Consider the following 20,893-nt stretch of genomic DNA (forward strand, 5'->3'; position numbering starts at 1 on the left):
ACGGTCCTTCTTTTGTTACCATAGTCTTGCTGACTCAGACTAACTCCTTATTAGCTTGTCAAATTCTGAAGGTAACTGTGTTTGGAGCGTTTGAAGTGTTTCACAGTTTTGTTTTATTATGGGATGACAGGACTCGAATGAAGCCCTGCCAGCCTTCATGGTACACATCTTGAGCACCCCCCCACCTCCCACCCCCTGTAAACTGCGCCCTGCGGCAGTCATATGGTTTGGCCACTTTCTCAGATTCGCAGCTGATCCCTTGGCTTCTATTGGAGTGCTCCCTCCCTGTCTGTATTTAAGCTAAAATCTAGTTTTCACCACACGTGGCAGGCTCCGGAGCTCCATCCATTTTTTTTTTTTCCTCCAGCGTAGAAAAGTCTGCGCTGGGTTTTAAAAGTCCTTGTAAATCAAGAGGAGGAGGGAAGGTGGGGAGCAAGGACTGTTCGGCAGCAGGAGAACAGCCCTTGTACTTGTGTCGTCCGGAGGGTCGTGCTCACACCACCTCTCCACACACGCACGTCGCTCCTCTGTCTCTTCCTTTCTCCCTGCACCCGGCTTGTCCCCTGGGAGAGTCAGGTGTGTGGAAAGCGAAGGCGCCGGGCCGGGCTGGTCGAAGCCGGTCGGTGGCGAGGGGGCGATGTGCTGTCGCCGAGGACGAGCTGCTTGATGATAACTGGACCTGTTGCTGTGTGCAGGGAGGTGCGGCTTGGACGCAGTGGAGTGGAAGAAATAAAACGCCACCCTTTCTTCAAGAACGACCAGTGGACCTTTGACACGATACGTGAGAGTAAGTGACACTGCTGGAGTTCTTGACTATTTTCCTTCAGAGTTTCATTACTTACTAAGCTACTGTGTGGTTTTCTGCCTTGCCTAATCTTTGGGGTTTGGACACAGCCAGATTAATTAACAAACGCAAGCGGTTTTGAAACATGGAATATTTATTTTTTCCCATATTCCGATTTTAAATTTCGGTCCATACTGATGTTTTGTTGTTGTTTTTTTCCTCAAATCTTGCCTAAATATCCTCTGGTTTGGTTCTGCTTCATGGTAGTGTGCTATCGCAAGGAAATGCTTTTTTCCCCCCCAAACTCCCATATTTGTAAGACATCTGTACCTAAAGAGGGACAGACCACTTCAAAGCTTTGCGGAACCGTAGTTTGTGTGCACAGCATGCAGCATGCAGTCTTGTTAATAGGAACATGGTGCAGAGGAGCTCTAATGACAGGGTGACTGAAAATAGATTGCTGGGTATGAGAATTTTAATCAGTGCATCCCAGTTATTTTCAACCTCTGTGAAGCTCTTGCATCTTTTTATAAAACAAATGTGCTGCTGGCAATCTGATGTGCGCCATGTTTTTATTAATCTGTATTTAACTGAAGTTCTAAAATGATTTTTTAATTAATGAAGGATCGTAGATCACCACAGAGTTTTAGTATTTCTCATAGGGATAATTCAGAAGTAGAAGCATTTATTGTAAGAGGCATGGAAAATGAAAGAATTTTTAGTATGCCCAAACAATAACATGCTACAACACAACAAACTCAGTGCTAGTAAACAGCATATTTTTGAGTTAAGTACATTTCATCCATATCGAGATAAAAGTTTAATATTATACACGTTCCATATTACATCAGTTTCTACTAATATTCAGTGCAGTTGCACATGTGTAGAGCTTAAATCCAAGTTAAATACAAAGATTTGTATTGATTCAAGAGCAATTAATGATAAAGAAACCAAAGTCATTTGTAACTGAAAACATCAGCATATTGAGCTGTGAATAGTAATTCATCTTGAAGACAGTCTATTTATATTACAGAGTAATAGCAAAATGTATCTGTCAGGCATCCAAGACAAATAGAATTCCTCTGAAGCATTAACTAGTACTTCAAATTAAACATACTGCAAATAATGAAGCTTTTTGAAATCTGGCAAAGAGGCCAGTGTCAGTAGCTTACCTCTGATCTTTAAAAGACTTATTGCCACTGTGTTTGGAAATCTTAAATTGTTTTAAAATATTACTGTATCAGAGGTGGTCAGAGTACTGTAGTATAGCTGTTTAAAAGCAATTAATCATAATATACTGTATGTACAGAACAATTTTTAAAATCATATTACTTGCTGTTATGGTAATGGTGAGTCATCAAACTTCTTGTATAGATCACCAGGAATGTGTCTCTAGTTTCCTTTTTTTTATTTCAGCTGTGATGTGACAAGTTCAGTTGTCTTTTTTTAATGTAGTGATACTGAAATTTAATGTATTGCAACTGTAACCCTCTCCAGTCTTCAGTTTTCCACAAACAAAGTTTTACATTCTTGTTTTCTGTAGTTTTATTCAGTTTACTTAAATATATCAATGTTTGCTGCCACCAATAGGAAATCATATGCTTAAAATTTTTATTTTTTTGGAACCTTTTGACATTGCAAAACTTATGTCACATATGAGTCGCACTCTTTGGACACCTATTAATATGAAGTTCTGTGGTGTTTTTCTTTCTTCCACTTTTGGCATTTTGAGTTCCATTTTATGAATTAAATAATCTGCCACCAGAGACTAAATATTTTACGCATGCTACATTATTTTGAGCAGGTTTCTCCAATACAGACTACGTTTCCACCCTGACAGCTCCATCAGCAAGGATTTTATGAAGAGACCTGTCGTTGAACTAAAAATACTTGTTTTTAAAATTACAAGCGAGTACTGACTCTTATAAAGATGCATGTCATAATTTGCTCAGCTTATATTAACGATTCCAGTAGCAAGCAAGCACTATGTGTGAACAGTTTATTGGCTAAATCTTTAGAAATGTTTCTGTGCAATAGAATAACAGACACCTTTCTGGAGAAAAAAAATCAATTGTTTTAGTAAATGTTACCCAATTCTTACAACAGCATTTACAATTGCCATAGAAACATTGAAAACATTCTACACTAACAACTTTACTAGTTCTACACTATTTCTAGTGTGATTTTTAATGAAAACTATATAGGGACAAATTAGTTACAATTAGCTCTTCAACCCTGTAATAGAAGACCTCATCTTTACTTCCAAAAATTCTTCTGGCTTGATGTCATGGTTGAGTTTGGTCAAAGAGTGGTTGTCTTCTTGAGGCCTTTGGTTCAGTTGCCACCATATACTACAATTTCATTACAAATGATGCAGTACCCAATTCCAGAGTGCCCAACTCTACCCATGGACTCTTCTTAGCCAAGCCAGATTCATCTCTATTTGTTCTTGACTGTGTTTTTACAGGCTGTCAACCACAATTTCTTACATATGTGGCACTTTTTTATTAGTATATCCAGTGTTAAAGGTCAGCACAGACAACGTAACACCACTGACGCCAAAGTGAAACATACAGTACCTCCGCACAACGGAACCTTTTAATAGATGGGATTAGATGCTAAGCCCTCGTTTTTCCTTTGAACAATTAAATTTGACTTTTGATTGTATTTTAAAAAGTAGAACTAAAATACAGATACATTCTGAACAAGCAAAAGCTGTCATCTCTTCACTCTTGTGAGGTAGCGTAGAACCTGTTTTTATATTTTGTCTCAACCTGCATACAGTATGAACACTTCATCCTGGGCGTTTGCAGTGACATTGAACCTTTTAAGACCTCCTATAGGCATCTCTGTGACTCTAAATGTCTACACTAATTGTGGTTGTAGACATCAACTCAGTAGAAAAAAGACCCATTGTTGCTGTAATTCTTATGAGCAATTAAAATTGTAAACTATGATTTAAATATAGCATGGGCAGTCCAATAAATACACATTACTTTGTAACCGAGCTCATTTGGTATTTTCCCATGGCTGGAAGCCTGGCTTTTCAGAGCAGCAGAATTCTGAGCTGTGTGGCTCTGAAGCCAAAACTTATAGATTTATACGTTTTTTAATTTCGCAACGAAGCTTCCCCCTCATGAGTATCGGATGATACTTTGTTTGAAAATAATATACTTGCCATATTGCTTTTTTGCTTCATCCGTCCGTTTTTAATAATGGGTTGCAGATTCCAAAACCTGGCATGGCTCAAACTGCTATGGAACAGGAGTTTGATTGCTAAACATGATGGCTGAAAAACATCCTGAGAGGCTCTAGTTCATTGGTGGTTAAATTATTGCCTGTGCTGCCCACAGCTGTAGCCCCTGTAGTGCCAGAGCTGAGTAGCGACATTGACACCAGCAACTTTGATGAAATTGAAGATGACAAGGGGGACGTGGAAACCTTCCCTGTCCCCAAAGCCTTTGTTGGGAACCAGCTGCCTTTCATAGGATTCACCTACTTCAGGGAAGATCAGTAAGTGTTCCTTCCTTCTTCTGACACATGACTTTTGTAGTAATATTCTTTTTGCATGCTGAAGGGATTTGCGGCCTTGCACAGATGTTTTTTGATGCAGAATTCCACAAAGCAAAGAAATCACAAGATCATCTCCCACAAATAAGGCAGAGACCCACTTAAGACTTGAACCGATTGGATAGGGCCCTGGAGTTCTGCTTGGCGTGCACGAGGTGCGCTTGGACTCTTGTGTCAAAAACCGATATTGGCGCACCAGCTGTGATAGGCTGTCTGTGGTTTTTATGTCACGTTGTAGTTGTAAATACAGACAATATTTGACTCGATTTGTGGAACAAAGGTAGAACGGAGGGCAGTTCTTCATTTAGAGCACAGTTTTTGTTTTGAATAACTTTCCCTTGTCCAATAATATCTTGACAGAAGAGCGACAGAAGAAAAACACTGCATTGTAGGGGTTCATAAGACTTTGAGCTGGGAGCAAGTATGAAAAATTCAGTCATTGAAGGGAGCATTTGTCTTTGAATGAAAGACTGGGCTGATGCTGAATGGATTTGGCTTTATCCAGTGAAGGAGTCATTGGAGATTAAGATTTGAGGGCATTGGAAAAGATTGGTATGGCTGGCACAGTGTTCCAGATTTTAAATAAAAGAGCTGTTTCTTTTCTGCAGGTTGCTAAGTGACTCAAATCCGTCCGCTGTAGAAAATGAGCATAGAACATCTATTAAAGGGGAGGTGGGTACCTTAAGTTTGAGACTTAAGTTCCGCTTAACCGCCTGTTAGCACATTTAGCCACATTTGCTAGATGGACTGCCTAATGCTGTATTCAGCTCAGGTTGTCTTTGCATAGTCCCGTGAAAAATAAATTGCATGTGATGTAAAGAGTCAAGTAGTTAAATTGAGAGGTAATTGTAAAATTGCATATTCAATGAATTGTTCATTTCGGTGGGTCATCCTGATTTGGAAGATGACAAGTTCAGTCTTAGCACAGTACACTTTATCTGAGTAAAGGGGCGATTAGGATCATTTAAGTTTTAAAACGCTTTTCCTCTTCTTAGAAAATATGGTTCTAATCCTTTAAGGTTCAAATATTATGACCTTTTCATCTAGCAGTAAAACCTAACTGAATAATGCTTATTTTTCTCATTTTTACAGGACAGTGTAGCGGTAAGTAACTTTTTTTACTTGCCCTCTTTTTTGTACTTAATTTAAATATTTAAGAAAGATGGTGTAAACAAATACATATGGAAGCTGTTGCGACACCCTGGGCACTTCAGAGAGAGTCATTTTATTAACTGTGTCACTAGCTGAGCCAGTGGCTGAGTTGAAGGAATGTATGCATTTACAGCATGCACAGCATGGTCTCAACTGCAAAAATCAGTCGAATGACACATTTAACATGATATATTAGTGTGTAGAAAAGAAATTATACAATTTCCCAACAGGTAAAATTAATGAGTCTCAGAAGAAAAAGGAGGAATGTAGGCTTTTTTGCAAACTTTGCATTTGCCTCATTATGGGGGCGTACAGTTTCCTTAACAGGGATTTGCAGGGTTTAGTGTTTTTTTTGTTTTATTTCATTACTTGGTTCAGAAGGTGGGTATCTGGCTGCCTTTACAACCAGGAGTTATGTTGCCGTATGGAGAAAGCTCACCAGCAGTGTAAACTCTTGAGAATGGCAATGTGTCCGTATTGTTCCAGCCTTGGGGGTATCAATGAAAAAAGATAAATAGGTTTATTTGATTTGCCTTAGCAGTGTATATACTAAGTGAAAGTTGCTGAAGGCAGACCCATTATGTAGATCCTTAAAATACTTGTAATGCATTTTGTATTGTTGCAGTCGGTCCAGCTACAGAAAAAGCTTCATCAGTTGGAGGAGCAGCTCAATAATGAAATGCAATCCAAAGATGAACTGGATCACAAGTGCAGGTAAATGTGCATAAAATTAAAAATGCAGGCAGAAATCATTGTGGTATTCATTGTTACTGTATTTTGCATGTACTTTTCTCCATTATTAGTGTGAAAGTACTTTTCTAAGATACGTTATTTTATGGATCTGTGCGGTCAACATTAGATATTAATGTCTAGTGGCTTGTATTCTTGTGTTATTCAGCTCTGGAACTATACTGCTGAATTTCTATTTATGTTTATAGCTATATTTATGTATTGGGGATCCGAATTCTATTCATGAAACGTTATTGCACATTTCTGGCACATTTCTTGAGTCAAGGATGTAGTTTCAAAGATGGACCATAAAACCCTTTTTAGCAGGACCTAAATTATGAGTCAGTTTCTAAGCACTGAGTCCAATACTGAAGGAAATACCAAATTACTGCTATTGTGGCTAATAATCTACCACGCTACACTTTTTCTGTTGCTTGTGTGTTTCTTAATAATGCTTTTCTTTTCCAAATAGACCACAGTGGGCTCTGGAAATCAATTATGTTGCCAGCAGGTTTTTGATTTTTAGAAAGAGAGAGCCAAAGGGAAATGTATTAGTGAATGTAAAAAACATTCTTTGAAATCAAAATTTTAAAGACAGCATTTTTTTCTTTTGCTTCTCTGTCCCTAATGGTTTGCAAAAGACTTGGCATAAATAATGCACAAAGCAGTCCAGGAAATTGACTTGTAATTTTAAGTACTGTACATGGCAAGCACTATACTTGCAGCAAGCAGTGGCCCATGGTGTTTCTTTTTCTAAACCTAATGATTGAGCTTAACTTTTCAATCTGTTTTCATGTTTTCATTTATTTCCACATTCAAGACAACTCAGCTACTCCAAGTTGATGTTCCATCCTTTAATGTGTGAAATCTTTTTATTCATCAGAGCTGCCTGTAGCCGCCTTGAAAAAGTCTCTAAAGAGCTGGATGAAGAGGTACATTTTTTTAACCCACTTAAAAACCTATTAGTAGTCATTAACATAATTAATATAGAGATAAAATGGATGTGCCCAGTGAACCCACTGTCAAAAGAATGTGCATTGTTGTCCTATATATTTAGCAAAAATTGTATTGCATTTTCTCCTTTTATTTAGTGAGTTGAAGGGAGAAAAGAAAGACTAATTGGCTTCATTTTACAAAACCTTTATGGAAGTGGGTATTCATGACACTGCTTAGTTGTTGAAAACCGAGACTGAATCACAGTGGCTGTTCATGAGAAAAAGATGTCATTGAGTGTCAAATGCCAGAAACCTTTCACTGTCTCTTAGAAAATACTGCTACGTAATTCCACAAAGAGTGAAGACAGTCTGGGAAGCTCATCTGCGTGCTGCTTGAACAGTCATATCTTGATGAAGATTCTGGGTTCAGATTTGTATTAAGAAAATCGATTAACTTTCAGTCACAGTAATTCTTTGATCTACAGTTCTGAGGGGAGGTATTGATGGGTTTTATCCAGCTACTTATCAGTGATCCTATATCGGTGATAAGACTAAGTGTTAAAGGTGGCACTGTGGTGCAGTGTTTAGCATTGCTGCCTCAAAGCACTGGGGCCCTGGGTTCAATTCCGAATTAGGAGTGCTATCTGCATAGAGTGTGCATTTTCTCTCCTGGGTGCTCCGGCTTCCTCCCACAATCCAAATTCAAACTGGTAGCCTAATTGACTTCTGGGAAAATTGGCTCTGGTGTGAGTGTGTTTTTGTGTGTATGTGTGCCTGGCATCTATTGGCACTGGTGTACCATGTCTTGCACCCAGTGCTTGCTGGGATAGGCTCTGCCTCCCCCACAAAGCTGAACTGGATTAAGTGGTTGGAAAATGGATGGATGAATGAATTGTTGTGCTTTACCAGGGAGAATTTCTGGTCTGGAAGATGAGCTCAAGCATGTTTAGAACGTCAAAGAAAAGTTATACTTCCAGCTTAATTGGGATGAGAGGCAGTGTTTGATTGAGGGATAATTTCCAGAAGTGTCTCTGGGAAATGTTTTCTTGACATACTTTATGGATTTGTATTAAGGTAATTTCTTAGCACTCTGTATTGCTGCCTTTTTTTCTTCAGATTACTTCCAGAAAACACCTGGAGTCCAGCCTGAGACAGCTAGAAAGGGAAAAGGCTCTGCTGCAACACAAGAATGTAGAATACCAAAGGAAAGCCGAGAATGAGGCAGACAAGAAACGATGTCTGGAAAACGACGGTATGAAGATGACATTTATGCGATTTTGTTTTTAGTGATGCCAAAATTCAAAGTGCAGGACTGGCATAATCTCCCTTTGTTTGTTTGCTTTTCAGGATGTTTAGAGTGTCATAGGCCGTAATTCTTTGAGTTGCGTTTTAATAATAGAGCAGTAAAATCGCGAATGACAAGAGACCTTTGAAACTCATCAGGCTTGAGGCATGTTGTTGGCGTTTTGTGGTACAACAAGGTTGTCAGTCCCAGAGTTCTGACATTCGCTTGTCAGACAGTTATGGATTCTAAAGGCTGAGAACAAAGGCAGTTGAACCAGTTAAGGATTTTGTAATGTGCACCTTTGATTTTTACTAGATAACTCTTGAAAAAGGTGTTCAATGGATTATTTTACAGTTAACAGCTTAAGGGATCAACTTGAAGATTTGAAAAAGAGGAACCAGAACTCGCAAATATCAAATGAAAAGAACATACAGCTACAAAGACAGGTGTGTAGCTCCAGAAGCTCATCCCCTACATAACTTCTAAATTTGTGTGGCTATAAATTATACAGACATTATTTAATTTCAGTGCTTCCTTTGTATACTTGCAAATGCATGTACTATACTTACTATAGTGGTCAAAGAGAAAAATATCAAACCATTAAAGTATGATGTGTCATAAAAATAATCAAAGATCATCTAATACTATAGTTTTTCTGTTTTATAAGCCTTCTGAAATCTCACTCTTGATCTTTTTTTTGTCATTGCCCAGTAAATAGATGAGTCAATACAGCTTTATGGGAAAACATCTTATTTGCATTTGTCATGCTTAAAGGCTGATCTTGCGAAATGTTGATACAATAATGATCACTTTGTAAATATTTCAAAACAGTCTTTTATGCATGTACAGCTTGATATTCAAGTCTTTTTCGACATGGAAATAAAGCAATACACCCATGTATCATGTATGTGCCAAGAGAGAGACTGTGGTATCTGGTCTTTTTGCTTTAAGTCTGGTGAGTTTAGGCAGTTGGGAAAGCAGTGTGTGTCTCTGTCCATGTCGCTGACGAGTGTACACTCCTGTCCCTGTTCAGCTGGATGAAGTGAATTCATTGTTGCGCACCGAGTCGGACACTGCAGCCAGACTCAGGAAGACCCAGACGGAGATGACTAAACAAACCCAGCAGCTGGAGTCAAACAACCGCGAGCTGCAGGACAAATGCTGCATGTTAGAAAACGCTAAACTAAAGCTCGAAAAGGACTTCATCAGCCTGCAGTCAGCCCTGGAGTCTGAGAAGCGGGATCGAAACCACGGAACAGAGATCATAAGTGACTTACAAGGTATTTGCCACTCCTGCCTTAGTCCGGCCAGGATAGTTTTTAATCACATTAATTATGCAAAGTAAGTGTAAGCTGTTTTTATCTAATGAGAAAGCAAAGTTCAGCACTATTTTCGGCTGCAGAAAGGCAGCTATTTCACTTTCAGCCAGCTTCAGAGTGTCAGTGCTAAATGGAGATGTTTGATGTAATGCCTAAATATGAATTTCACATTTTAAATTTCTGGTAGAACATATCGGTACACTGTAGCCATCTACTGTTGGAAAATAATTTTACGACGTGTATAATTGGTTTTTGTTTTATGTTGGGGGGGAAAAATGAGGTGTAATTTCTTGAAGGCACAATTGCATGGGCTAATGAAGCCTTTATTTGGTCAGAATAATCTAAAGTAATGTAAACCTGTTTCTGAATCCGAGGTTTTAGATGATCGCTTCAGATGCGTAGATTCAGGTGATCTTTGCTTTACTTTCCCCGTCCACCTTATAATGTTCATGGATGAAGCTTCTGCGGACAGTCTGTGACATGTGTTGTTCTTAAGCAACTTATTAAAACATTTTACTGCTATTAGATTGTGCTATTAGAAGTGAAACAAATCTAATAGAAATGAATTGTTGTGCTTTACCAGGGCGAATTTCTGGTCTGGAAGATGAGCTCAAGCATGTGAAATGTTCGTTGTCCAAAGCAGAGATGGAGAAGAGACAACTGCATGAGAGGCTGACTGACTTTGAGAAGGTGACAATTTACTGTGCGACTTGCACAGCTCCTTGAGAACTTGGTCCAGTGTTTCACTAGAGATTTGATAATTGGTTTATCTTAGTTTACTGGCGTTGGAAAGCAGCAAATGAGTATTGTAATTGCTTTTTTCCTTTTTGCCTTTTTTAAATCTCCATCTGGAGAAACGTTTGATGCCTTCTAGTAGACTGTTCTGGGGGCACTTCTGCAATTGGAATGCTTTTCTAATGATAGAACTCGATGACCTTGGAAGACACCACACAGTGCTGTATGTTTTCACGGTAGTCTTTTCCATTTTCCTGGCCTGACATGTTACGCATGATTTCTCCACATGCAGGAAAAGAGTAACATTGAGATCGACATGACCTACAAATTGAAAGTGCTACAGCAGAGCCTGGAACAAGAGGAGGCAGAGCACAAAGCTACAAAAGCTCGACTTGCTGACAAGAACAAGATTTACGAGTCCATAGAGGAAGCAAAGTCCGAGGCAATGAAAGGTAAATGAATAGGGCCCTCTGAAGTAAAACATATGCAGCTGACTCTGGTTTTGCAGAAAGTAGTGAAGTAATAACCAGTTGGATCTACCCTAAATTCTGAAACCTCTACTCGTCCTGTATTTCATTAATACAGGGGCTGGGTTGCAGGAAATTAGGTTGTATTTAATAAACCCCAAATGATAAAAAAACGTTCTACTGTTATTTCACATAACATGGGATAATGTGCTTTGGGTATCCTCCATTTTAAATAAAAATCTTTGTGAGGTCAGTTATCAGAGGAATCCCAGAAGCTTGTGTCTGTGACTCTTTTCAAGATACTTCACTATAGCTTGGTTATTCAGTTTCCTCTGTGAACTTCAACAAGTTCAAAATAAGCCAAATTCTTTGTCAGTTCAGTCTCTTGTTATTCGGCATGTTTGTGTCAATTGTTATTTATATACATATCAACTCATAACTCATTTGTGTGGTCTATCTGTGTCATTGCAGGAAAGGAGAAATAGGGTGTAGCTTAATTTACTTTTTTTTTCTCTTTCTCTAGCAGTTTTATTTTTGAAAAGAAATTGAGCTTCTCAGAGATGTTACACAGAAAGATATTGATTGGTAAAGATTAATACCTGGTTATGCCAGTAGTTGAGAGTTATAGGCTAGAGTTTTAGAGGGAAGTCAGGAGAAAAACTGAGTTGTGCTGTGCCGAGATTTAGTCAAACAGAGAGGCAGTGTTTTAATCAATTCTGTTTTGAAATGCGATCCTGATATGCTGCAGGTAATTGTGGTATTGACCTAATATTACAGAATTACCTGATGGAAATTAATTAGGCCCCTATTAATGATGACATATGGTGTTACTAATTATGCTCTTTGCATTAAGCATCACTTAACTAAATTGATGTGGTGTAAATTGTAGCTGAAATAAGGTTAATGCAATTGTGAACATTGCATCAAAGCTGGAACCCAAATATCACAGTTATGAGAAGGTCTGGTTACTCATGTGTAACAAAGTAAGAAAGATTCCTTTTTACAGCAAGGGTTTAATTATTGGCTCACAAACAGCACAGTTTTGGCCTTTTAATCAATTTTTATGATTTATAAATGGCTAACATGTTTCGTATACATCCCAACCACAGGAAAATGGAAAATTTTACCAGCTGTTCTGTATCAAATTAAATTTGTAGTAAAGTCTGGCGTTCTTTCAGATGCTGTGCAGTGGTTGCCCATGTCATTCATTATGGCTTCTTACTTCTGTCTTTAGTATAAGGTATTTTATTGGCTTACATTTTCAGTTTAATAAGGACTATTACTGAAATATTATTACACATATACGAAATACATGCATAGATCAGGTGTGTCTATCTGTATTTTATAACTCAAGACTATAAATACAAAGTTGTCTTCTGATTAAGTGAGCCCAGATTAAACTAAATGGCCAGTTTCAAATGTTCAAATGTTATTTTTCTTGAAGCTTTTGAGCCTCTGTCCATCAAAGACTGGGCAGTTGATGGTTGATGGGGGTTTGAAGTTAAAAGTTTATCTAGAATCCAAGCTCATTTCACCCCTTACTTTACAATGAGAAATTTAGCTAAATGTCCCCCTTGTTTCATCCAGAGATGGAAAAGAAACTTCAGGAGGAAAGATCGTCGAAGATGAAGGTGGAGAACATCTTGCTGGAGGTGGAGAAACAGTGCTCCATGCTAGACTGCGATCTCAAGCAGTCTCACCAGAAACTGGAGGAGCTTCGGAGGCAGAAGGAGAAATTGACGGAAGAGGTTTGTCCTTTACTCCTCCTGGCTCTACTGAGCAGAGAGCGTTATGATCAAATGTACACCTCTTACTTGTCTCTTTGTAATTACTGTAACACTGTAGAACTGGCAGGTATTTGTGTTTTAAGCACATTTGGTGCTTCAATTTAGGTTGAAAAGTTGACAAAATCAACTAATTTCTTGGTCTGTCCCACGTAAACCTGAACAAAAGTCAGCCACACAATCCAGCGATAACTATATTTTCGCTCGAATGTAAAATGTTGTATAGGCCCTTCGGGAGATTGTTTTACAGATCACCTCTGTCAAAGGTAAGTCAGCTACCATAAATATTCTGTAATCTTTCCTTGAACTGTTGGAAGCATAGGATCTGAAATGGCAAAGATTTATATTTTGTAATGGCATTTTAGTAACGGTACTAGAATTATTCTCTCTCGATTTCTTGGGAAACCATATCAATATCAGAATCGATCGGTCTGGACCCAGAATGTTAGTGCAAAATCTATGCTAATTTAACTGATAATTGAATCCTACAAGGAAGTAACAAGCTTTATTTCACAGGCCAGAACTGAATTCAGGGTGAAATAAAGAATTACTGTCAGGTAGTAGGGATAGTGAAGTGAATGAATCCCATGCCTTGGACTCATAGCACATTTTGAAATTGTTACTACTTATGGTATGTCCTGTTCTGCCATAAGGGAAACACATGAGATTCCATGGGATGCTGGTTTTAATTAACTGGGAAAGGCAGTTAAAATGATTAAAGTATCAGCCTAATATAAAGCACATAAAAAGTCTTTGTTTCTTTGGCACATTAAGTCTGTCTGTGTCCTAATCGGAAAAAGGTCTTCTGCAGGTGAAGAATTTGACTCTGAAGATCGAGCAGGAGACGCAAAAGCGCAGCTTGACCCAGAACGATCTTAAGATGCAAAGCCAGCAAGTCAATGCGCTGAAGATGTCCGAGAAGCAGCTGAAGCAGGAGATCAACCACCTCCTGGAAATCAAGCTGAGCCTGGAGAAGCAGAACAGCGAGCTGCGCAAGTATGAAACCTCTTTGAGACGTTACCACTTCAGGTTTTCTTTAATCAAGTACATTTTTTGACATGGGTGTTTTCATCATGTCTTGTTTCTCTAGGTAAAGGAGGAACATGGTGTACGGTTGTTTCTAATTGATGCTTGAAGGATAAATGTAGTCATGTAATTTCTTTTCCTTCTTCGTAGAATACTTGTAGAAGGGCAAAAGGAATAATAGAAATACTTTTTATGTAAGTGGATTGTACTACTGCCAGTTGTGGATGAGCTTTAAGACATGAACTAGCAAGTGTTTTGTATATTTTGCTTTTAGGGCGTTAGTTTAAGTGACTAGATTTGATCATTTTTTTCTGGATGGAAAGTTGGTATGAGATGGTCTTCCACCTTTATAAAAAAGAAGATGAAGGTATGATTTTAAAAGTGGAGATAATGTGTGCAGTCCCCATGCTGTAATATTGAAATATATAAGAAATCTTGTCCTTACCTGGTAAGTGTGACTGGATTTCGGTTGGTCGTGTAGCTCTTCTTCCTGAGTGGCGTTTGTTTTTTGTTTTAAGGGAGCGCCAGGATGCAGATGGGCAGATGAAAGAGCTGCAAGATCAGCTGGAAGCCGAGCAGTATTTTTCGGTACTTTCTCTTGTTGCTGACTGTCGTGCTTTATCCCACTTCAGCACACATCTGAATTCCATAACCCTCTACAGAACATCTGAACTCCTTCACCGTATTTCATGTAAAGCGTAGGTGCAAAACTTCAGTCCTCAAGAGCCAGGCTCCAGCAGGGGCTCTAGGTCTCTTTCAGTCAACACAGCTGAAGATCTTTGATATCCGTTAAATTTAAAATTAGCTCAATTATGCTCAATAAAAAATTAGCACAAAGGTGGAATGAAAACATGGTAATACACAGGCATTTTGGATTGACATTTTGTACCTGTAAAGACAGGTTAGTGATGTAACTTGCCATGATCTTAAGACCGTGGGCAGGCAACTCAGTTCAGTTTTCTTCTCTTTGTCATTCCACCTCTGTCCTTAATGCCTGATATAATTATGTGGATAAGAATCATATTGGATCATAATTGAAATCTGTCCCATAAACCTGGCATATTCACTCCTTCTCTATTTTATCCAATGGGACATGGTGACAGACTAGTTCCCAGTTCATATTTGAAGATACAGAGCACTCTTTTTATAAGATTTGTTTTGATTTGTAAAGAATCTTATTCTTATAACCCAAAATTCTGAGGAGTGGATGACATAATTAGACTTGTTCCTTTTATTTTGAAACTTCCCATTTGCCTAGCTAAGTGCCTAAGACTTCAAACATTCAACATGGAAAAAAATTATAACAACATTTGAATCCAGCATGGCTGTTATTATTACTACTGTTATACATCGTGGAACATTACTGACTTTCATTGAGCTATGTACTGTACCTTTTTAAGTTTGCCACATCAGTCACTTATTGTTTATAATATGTAGTCCTAATAACTAGTAATGAAATTTAAAACAGTGAAAGCAATTGATCTAATATCGTGTTACACTGTGTGTGCCACAAAATGATTCTTGTTCGTGAATTGTTACAAGCATTGTATATTGACATGGTATACATAGTGACAAATGTGTCCCTGAAGTCATTCTTATACACAAAGTGCTATGTGTTTACAAATCTGTTTCCTGAAGTCATGGCGCTGTTTACCGTTGTGTGCCACTTCACACAGAACTATGATCTCAGCCAGAGATTTACATGGAGCACCGTGTTCAGAATTTAATTGGCCTGGAAGCAAGAATTTCTGGGCTTTGCTAGTCTCTCCTAACTTCCTTTGTCCATGGTAAAACTGCTTCTCATTCAGATCCAGGCTAAAAGTTTCAGTAAACTAAGAGCAACTTTCATTGAATGACAGCCAGCCAACTGCCTAAATGAGATTAGAGAAACCCATCTTTCACTGTTCCTGTTGACGTATGTCATGCCAAGGAAAACGTTTGAAAAGAACAGTTCAAACTGAGAAGAAAAATATTTTCTAAACAAGAACAGACACCATTGTTTGTTCAGATGAATAGTCAAAGGATCAAATATAGACTTTGAAACTCCTCATTTTCAGAATCAAAATATGGCTTCTTGTTTATTGTAGACCCTGTATAAGACCCAGGTTCGAGAGCTAAAGGAAGAATGTGAAGAAAAGAACAAACTGTGCAAAGAAATGCAACAGAAACTTCAGGAACTGCAGGACGAGAGGTAATAATTGTATGGGCTGAAGTCAAGTCTGCTTGCATTGGTCATGATTGCAGTGTCAGGAGTCTGTCTGGTATATTCTCTGCCACAGGAGAGATGTAGGTCAAACTAATAAACAATAGCAATTGTTTTTACTTTGATGAAACACTAGATTCCTGAACCAGGAAACCCCCCCACGCTTCTAGGAAAACTATGTACAGTGTGCTCAAAGTATTGGGACAGTGGAGTCTAAACTGAGATTTTTACAATGAGCTCTGATCATTTCCCATGAACATCTACTTAGTATAGTATGAATTTTATTAATAAAGGCAGTTCTGTGTGACCTTTTGGGCCAAGTAAACAGAGTGTGGACGCTATTGATGTTGAAAGAACAAAAGTATTTGAATACAACTTTTGATGATCAGAGATTTGTTGTTTGGTAATTAGGCTCATAAAATAGTTTTGTTGTGACAGAAGGAGTCTATAGTCAAAAATACGAATATAAAGCAAGTTTTTAGAGCCTGCCTCATAGCTCCTGGATCCTGAGTTTGATTCCAGAGTGGGGTGCTGTCTGTGTGCTGACAGCATGTTCTCTCCCATGTTCACATGGGTTTTCCTTAGGTAATCGTCTTTCCTCCCACCTCCCAAAGACATGCTGGTTACATTAATATTAATTGGCATTTCTAAATTGTCCCTTATGTGTGTGTCCTTCAGTGGACTGGTCTCATCCTGGATGTTGTCTCACCATGCGGCCTGTACTTCTGAGATAGGCTCCAGGTTGTCCTGACCCCAATCTGGAATAAGCGATTTCCTGCTCATGGATGAGTAGAAACATGAAGGAAACTGAAGCACTGAAGGCACACAGTAGACAGTAATGAAGGTCATGTCCTCTATACCAGAGTTGGAACAGCACGAAAGAAAGGACAGTCGGATTGTTATGCCACTTCTTGGGAGATGTGTGCTTGTTTTTATCGCATTGGGGATGATTCTTGGAAGTGTGGTCATGCTGCAGTTTTTCTGACCTGTGCAAACTGTCGTGCGTCCTCTCAGAGACTCGCTGGCGGCGCAGCTGGAGATCACGCTGACCAAGGCGGACTCGGAGCAGCTGGCTCGCTCCATCGCAGAGGAGCAGTACTCCGACCTGGAGAAGGAGAAGATCATGAAGGAGCTGGAGATTAAAGAGATGATGGCCCGGCATAAGCAGGAGCTGGCTGAAAAGGATGCTACCATAGGATCGGTGAGTAAGATGCTGATTACACAAACATTTCAGCTGGATCAACCCACTTTTTTCTTTAGTATTATGTGTAGGCACGGGAGAAGTCTGAAATATCTTGAGTCAGTGACCTGGTGTGTACATTGTCAAATAAGGAATCCATAATCTTTATTTGAGGTCCTTCTAAAAGTTTTTCCATCTGAAAATGTCTCCCATGTTTACTAGATTCAGCTGAGCCACCGTTTTTGCTTCACAAATACATGTACAGTGGTATCCTGACGGTTTCCTTTGTATGCAGACTGCTTTTCCTAAATCTTTTAAGGTCATTATAGCGTGCATGTAGTCATTATAGTGGATGAGGCTGATGTGAGCCTTTCAGGCATTCATACTTAACTTCTTCGAAATGTGGTGTCATGCTTCCACAGCTGTTAAAGAAGAGGGTTCTGTTGCATTTCACTGCTTTTCTCCCTTTAGCTGGAGGAAGCAAACAGGACCTTAACCAGTGATGTGGCCAATCTGGCCAATGAGAAAGAAGAGCTGAACAACAGGTTGAAAGAAACTCAGGAACGTGAGTATTTCAAAGATAGTTGTAATTTTTCCATTGGTCAGTGAAGTTCTCTGGCTTATACACTGATTTCAGAATGAATATTAAGTTTTGAAAAGTAAGATGTGCGAGGTGGCATGATAGCGTGGGTGTTGCTGCCACTTAACAGCTCCTGGGTCCTGGGTTCAAACCTGTCTGTCTCTGTGTTGAAGTTTCATTTTCTCCCTATGTATCATGGGTTTTCTACTGCTTGTCCGTTTTCCTCCTCCAGTCCAACAACGTGCTGTCCAGGATAACTGGCATGTCTAAACTGACTGCTGAGTATATGTGTGTCTGCACTGTTTTTGGCTGGTGTCTTTTTCAGGGTGCAGTCTTGCCTTGGCCTGCTTGCCAGGTTAGGCTCCAACTCAGCTTGATGTTGTAAGGTCACCACAGTGACTGAAAGTTTATGGGATGCATACGTAGTGTTTTTCTGGTGAAAGCTTAAGACCCTCCCCCCTCCCCGCTTGTGTTTTAAACAGAACTACAGAAGGCGAAGGAAGATGAGCATTCGATGGCACTGACGAAGGTTCAGTTTGAGAAGCAGCTACAGAGCGAGCGAACACTGAAGACGCAGGTGGGAGCAGATCGAAACTGCATTATTTTTAAAAGCGAAATTCATTTTATTTGTAACAGGACAAGATACTTCTTCTTTCCAAATTGTGAAGAATTTCAGATGCAGATATCCACTATTTCTCAGTGGTGTTAATGGTTTATTAATTTTAAAAAGAGTTTAAAATTTTAAAACCATATCCTTTTGGTTATAAGATGACATTATTTAATAAAGGACACTTAGTGGTAGCTTTAGTTAAATTCAGTTCCTGGAGTTGGACAATAAAACAAATCTGAAGCCTTTCTTACATGTTTTCATTCATCTGGATATTTGTTTTTCTGGACTGGCGGCTTCACAAGTCTCATCTGAGTGGAATTAAACAAAAGGTCACAGGCTTAGCAGTAATGAACGACTTTCCTGCAAAAATGTTCAAAGTAATGCAAAAAATGTTCAAAGCAAAAGGTTGCCTTTTTGAAATAATGAGCTTTTCATGTGGTTTACGAGTCTGAGAAGTAGTTTAAGAAACATTCATGAGCATATAAACGGCACGTAAAGGTTCATGCTTCAGATTTCCTGGGTCTTACCCAGTTGATATCGGAAATATTTTTACAAAGGGGTGCCGCGGTCGGGCCGTGGTCAGCATTGCTGCCTGGCAGTACTGGGGCCCTGGGTTTGATTCCTGAGGGGTACTGTCTGAGTGGAGTTTGTGTGTTCTCCCCATGTTCACATGGGTTTTCTCCAGGTGCTCCGGTTTCCTCCCACAGTCCAAATACATTGTGGTAGGTTAATTGGCTTCTGAGAAAACTGGCCATGTCGAGAGTGTGTTTGTCTGCCCTGTGATGGACTTGCATCTAGTCCAGTGTGACCCGGCCTTGTACCTGTTGATAGCCAGGTCTCCTGCAACACAGACTTGAATAAAGTGGTTAGAAAGCGGATAGATGGTTTGCGAGGTTCTTTTTACTCCCAGAATGCGCATGTATTGTCTGACCCCCGTGTTCATGGCGGCTTTCTGTTTTTGCAGGCTGTCAACAAGCTGGCGGAGATCATGAACCGTAAGGAAGTCCGGGGCGGAGCGAGCAGGCGAGGGAATGACACGGATGTGCGCAGGAAGGAGAAGGAAAACAGGAAGCTGCAGCTGGAGCTGCGCTCCGAGCGGGAAAAACTCAACGGCACCATCATTAAATACCAGAAGGAGATCAATGAGATGCAGGCGGTAAGGCATCTGAAGAAGGAAGTGGGCCATTGAAATTCCCCGAGTTGTTGAAGACACTCTTCTCCCTGACTTATTCCACTCGAGCAATATATTTTTGTAACGTCTTGGTCAAACTTTTACACATTTTTGTGATTGAGGCCTCATCAGTACATTTTTTAGCATAATATCTCACAGTTTCTATTATACACTTTTGATTATATAACTTGAAATTCAGTTACGTTTTTATCACTTCTCTACAGTACCCAGCAGACAGAAATGCGTCTATATAGACGCTAAGCCTTTCCTCTAAGTAGTCTCTTTAAGTTTGGCGTTTCCTGAGTTATATTTGTTTTTGCTGCCTACATGGAACACCCTACTCTTGTGTACGTCAAATATCATCTGTCAGGTCTTTGCCCAGTTCTGATTTTGATCTGAGTCTTCTTGTATTTACTTTACAGTTTATTTGGTGTTTGCTGATCCTCTTAGTTTGGTATCATCTGCAAACTGGACTAGTCCTTAAGTTTTGTGCTATATGTAGAGACAGCGCTCATTATTACTGTCCTCTTATTAGGTATAATGTCAAGGTCTTTTTCTTTGCCTGTCTGAGTATTGACAGTGTTTACATTTAAACACTGTGTTGTGTTTCTATATGTGCCTCTGCTGTTTCTGGTCAGCACATTTCACAGTCATTTTAATGAGCAGCCCTGGGCATTTCCCTATCATAGATTGTCTCAAACAAACATTTCTACCACAAGGTCTTTCCAGTATTTATTCTTTATGCATGGGATTTTCTCCAGCTCAAGCTGTCTTGTTACTTAATTTATGTAGATGTGCAGTTCTTCACTTAGTTTTGCTGAAATTAAAGTTTAATTGTGTCAATTTTGTGCACAGAAATGTATATATAATATTCTGACAGATATTTTCATTTTGTTTTTTGTTTTTACAGCAAATAGCAGATGAGAGCCAGGTGCGCATTGAGCTGCAAATGGCTCTGGACAGCAAGGACAGTGATATCGAGCAGCTCCGCTCCCTGCTGAACTCCATGAATGTTCACGGTTTAGACTCGGCAAGCATTGGCAGTGGGCCGGATTTCGACTCCGATGAATCCTACCCCGGTAAAAGACCTCTTTCATCTCCCGAAAACAGCACACACAGCGCTTCCCCATACAGTACACTTGGAGCTTCTTCCCTGGTTGTGTGTGACACTTGGTGCAGATGTTTCTTTTTGTTTATTTCTGCAGTGGTGCTTAAGATATTTGTGGTTTCTCTGTCGTCGCTGTTCCAGTTAGCAGGGTGACTTTCAAAGCTTTTCGCTTTGCTGCAAGACATTTCTGCTAAATTCAGAATAACCCCTGCCAGTTTTTCCAAAACAGTTTAAATTGCTAAAACTTTTTCTTAT

General features: G+C 39.3%; 1 protein-coding gene across 8 annotated transcripts in view; it reads left to right on the forward strand.

The window, feature by feature from the left end:
- The window catches only part of rock2a (rho-associated, coiled-coil containing protein kinase 2a), a 73,807-nt gene that overhangs the window by 42,206 nt on the left and 10,708 nt on the right, over positions 1-20,893 (forward strand). For all 8 annotated transcript variants that reach the window (XM_069198798.1, XM_015351573.2, XM_015351581.2 and 5 more), the window contains exons 8-27: positions 696-787; positions 4,138-4,297; positions 4,963-5,026; positions 5,447-5,458; positions 6,132-6,220; positions 7,119-7,167; positions 8,287-8,422; positions 8,810-8,901; positions 9,489-9,735; positions 10,358-10,464; positions 10,802-10,961; positions 12,564-12,724; positions 13,572-13,756; positions 14,305-14,374; positions 15,874-15,977; positions 17,004-17,190; positions 17,641-17,734; positions 18,232-18,326; positions 19,324-19,515; positions 20,441-20,609. In XM_069198798.1, coding sequence (XP_069054899.1) covers positions 696-787; positions 4,138-4,297; positions 4,963-5,026; positions 5,447-5,458; positions 6,132-6,220; positions 7,119-7,167; positions 8,287-8,422; positions 8,810-8,901; positions 9,489-9,735; positions 10,358-10,464; positions 10,802-10,961; positions 12,564-12,724; positions 13,572-13,756; positions 14,305-14,374; positions 15,874-15,977; positions 17,004-17,190; positions 17,641-17,734; positions 18,232-18,326; positions 19,324-19,515; positions 20,441-20,609 — 2,465 coding nt within the window. The remainder of the gene's footprint in view (positions 1-695; positions 788-4,137; positions 4,298-4,962; positions 5,027-5,446; positions 5,459-6,131; positions 6,221-7,118; positions 7,168-8,286; positions 8,423-8,809; positions 8,902-9,488; positions 9,736-10,357; positions 10,465-10,801; positions 10,962-12,563; positions 12,725-13,571; positions 13,757-14,304; positions 14,375-15,873; positions 15,978-17,003; positions 17,191-17,640; positions 17,735-18,231; positions 18,327-19,323; positions 19,516-20,440; positions 20,610-20,893) is intronic.

This window comes from Lepisosteus oculatus, chromosome 2 (genome assembly GCF_040954835.1).
Source record: "Lepisosteus oculatus isolate fLepOcu1 chromosome 2, fLepOcu1.hap2, whole genome shotgun sequence".
Lineage (NCBI taxonomy): Eukaryota > Metazoa > Chordata > Actinopteri > Semionotiformes > Lepisosteidae > Lepisosteus > Lepisosteus oculatus.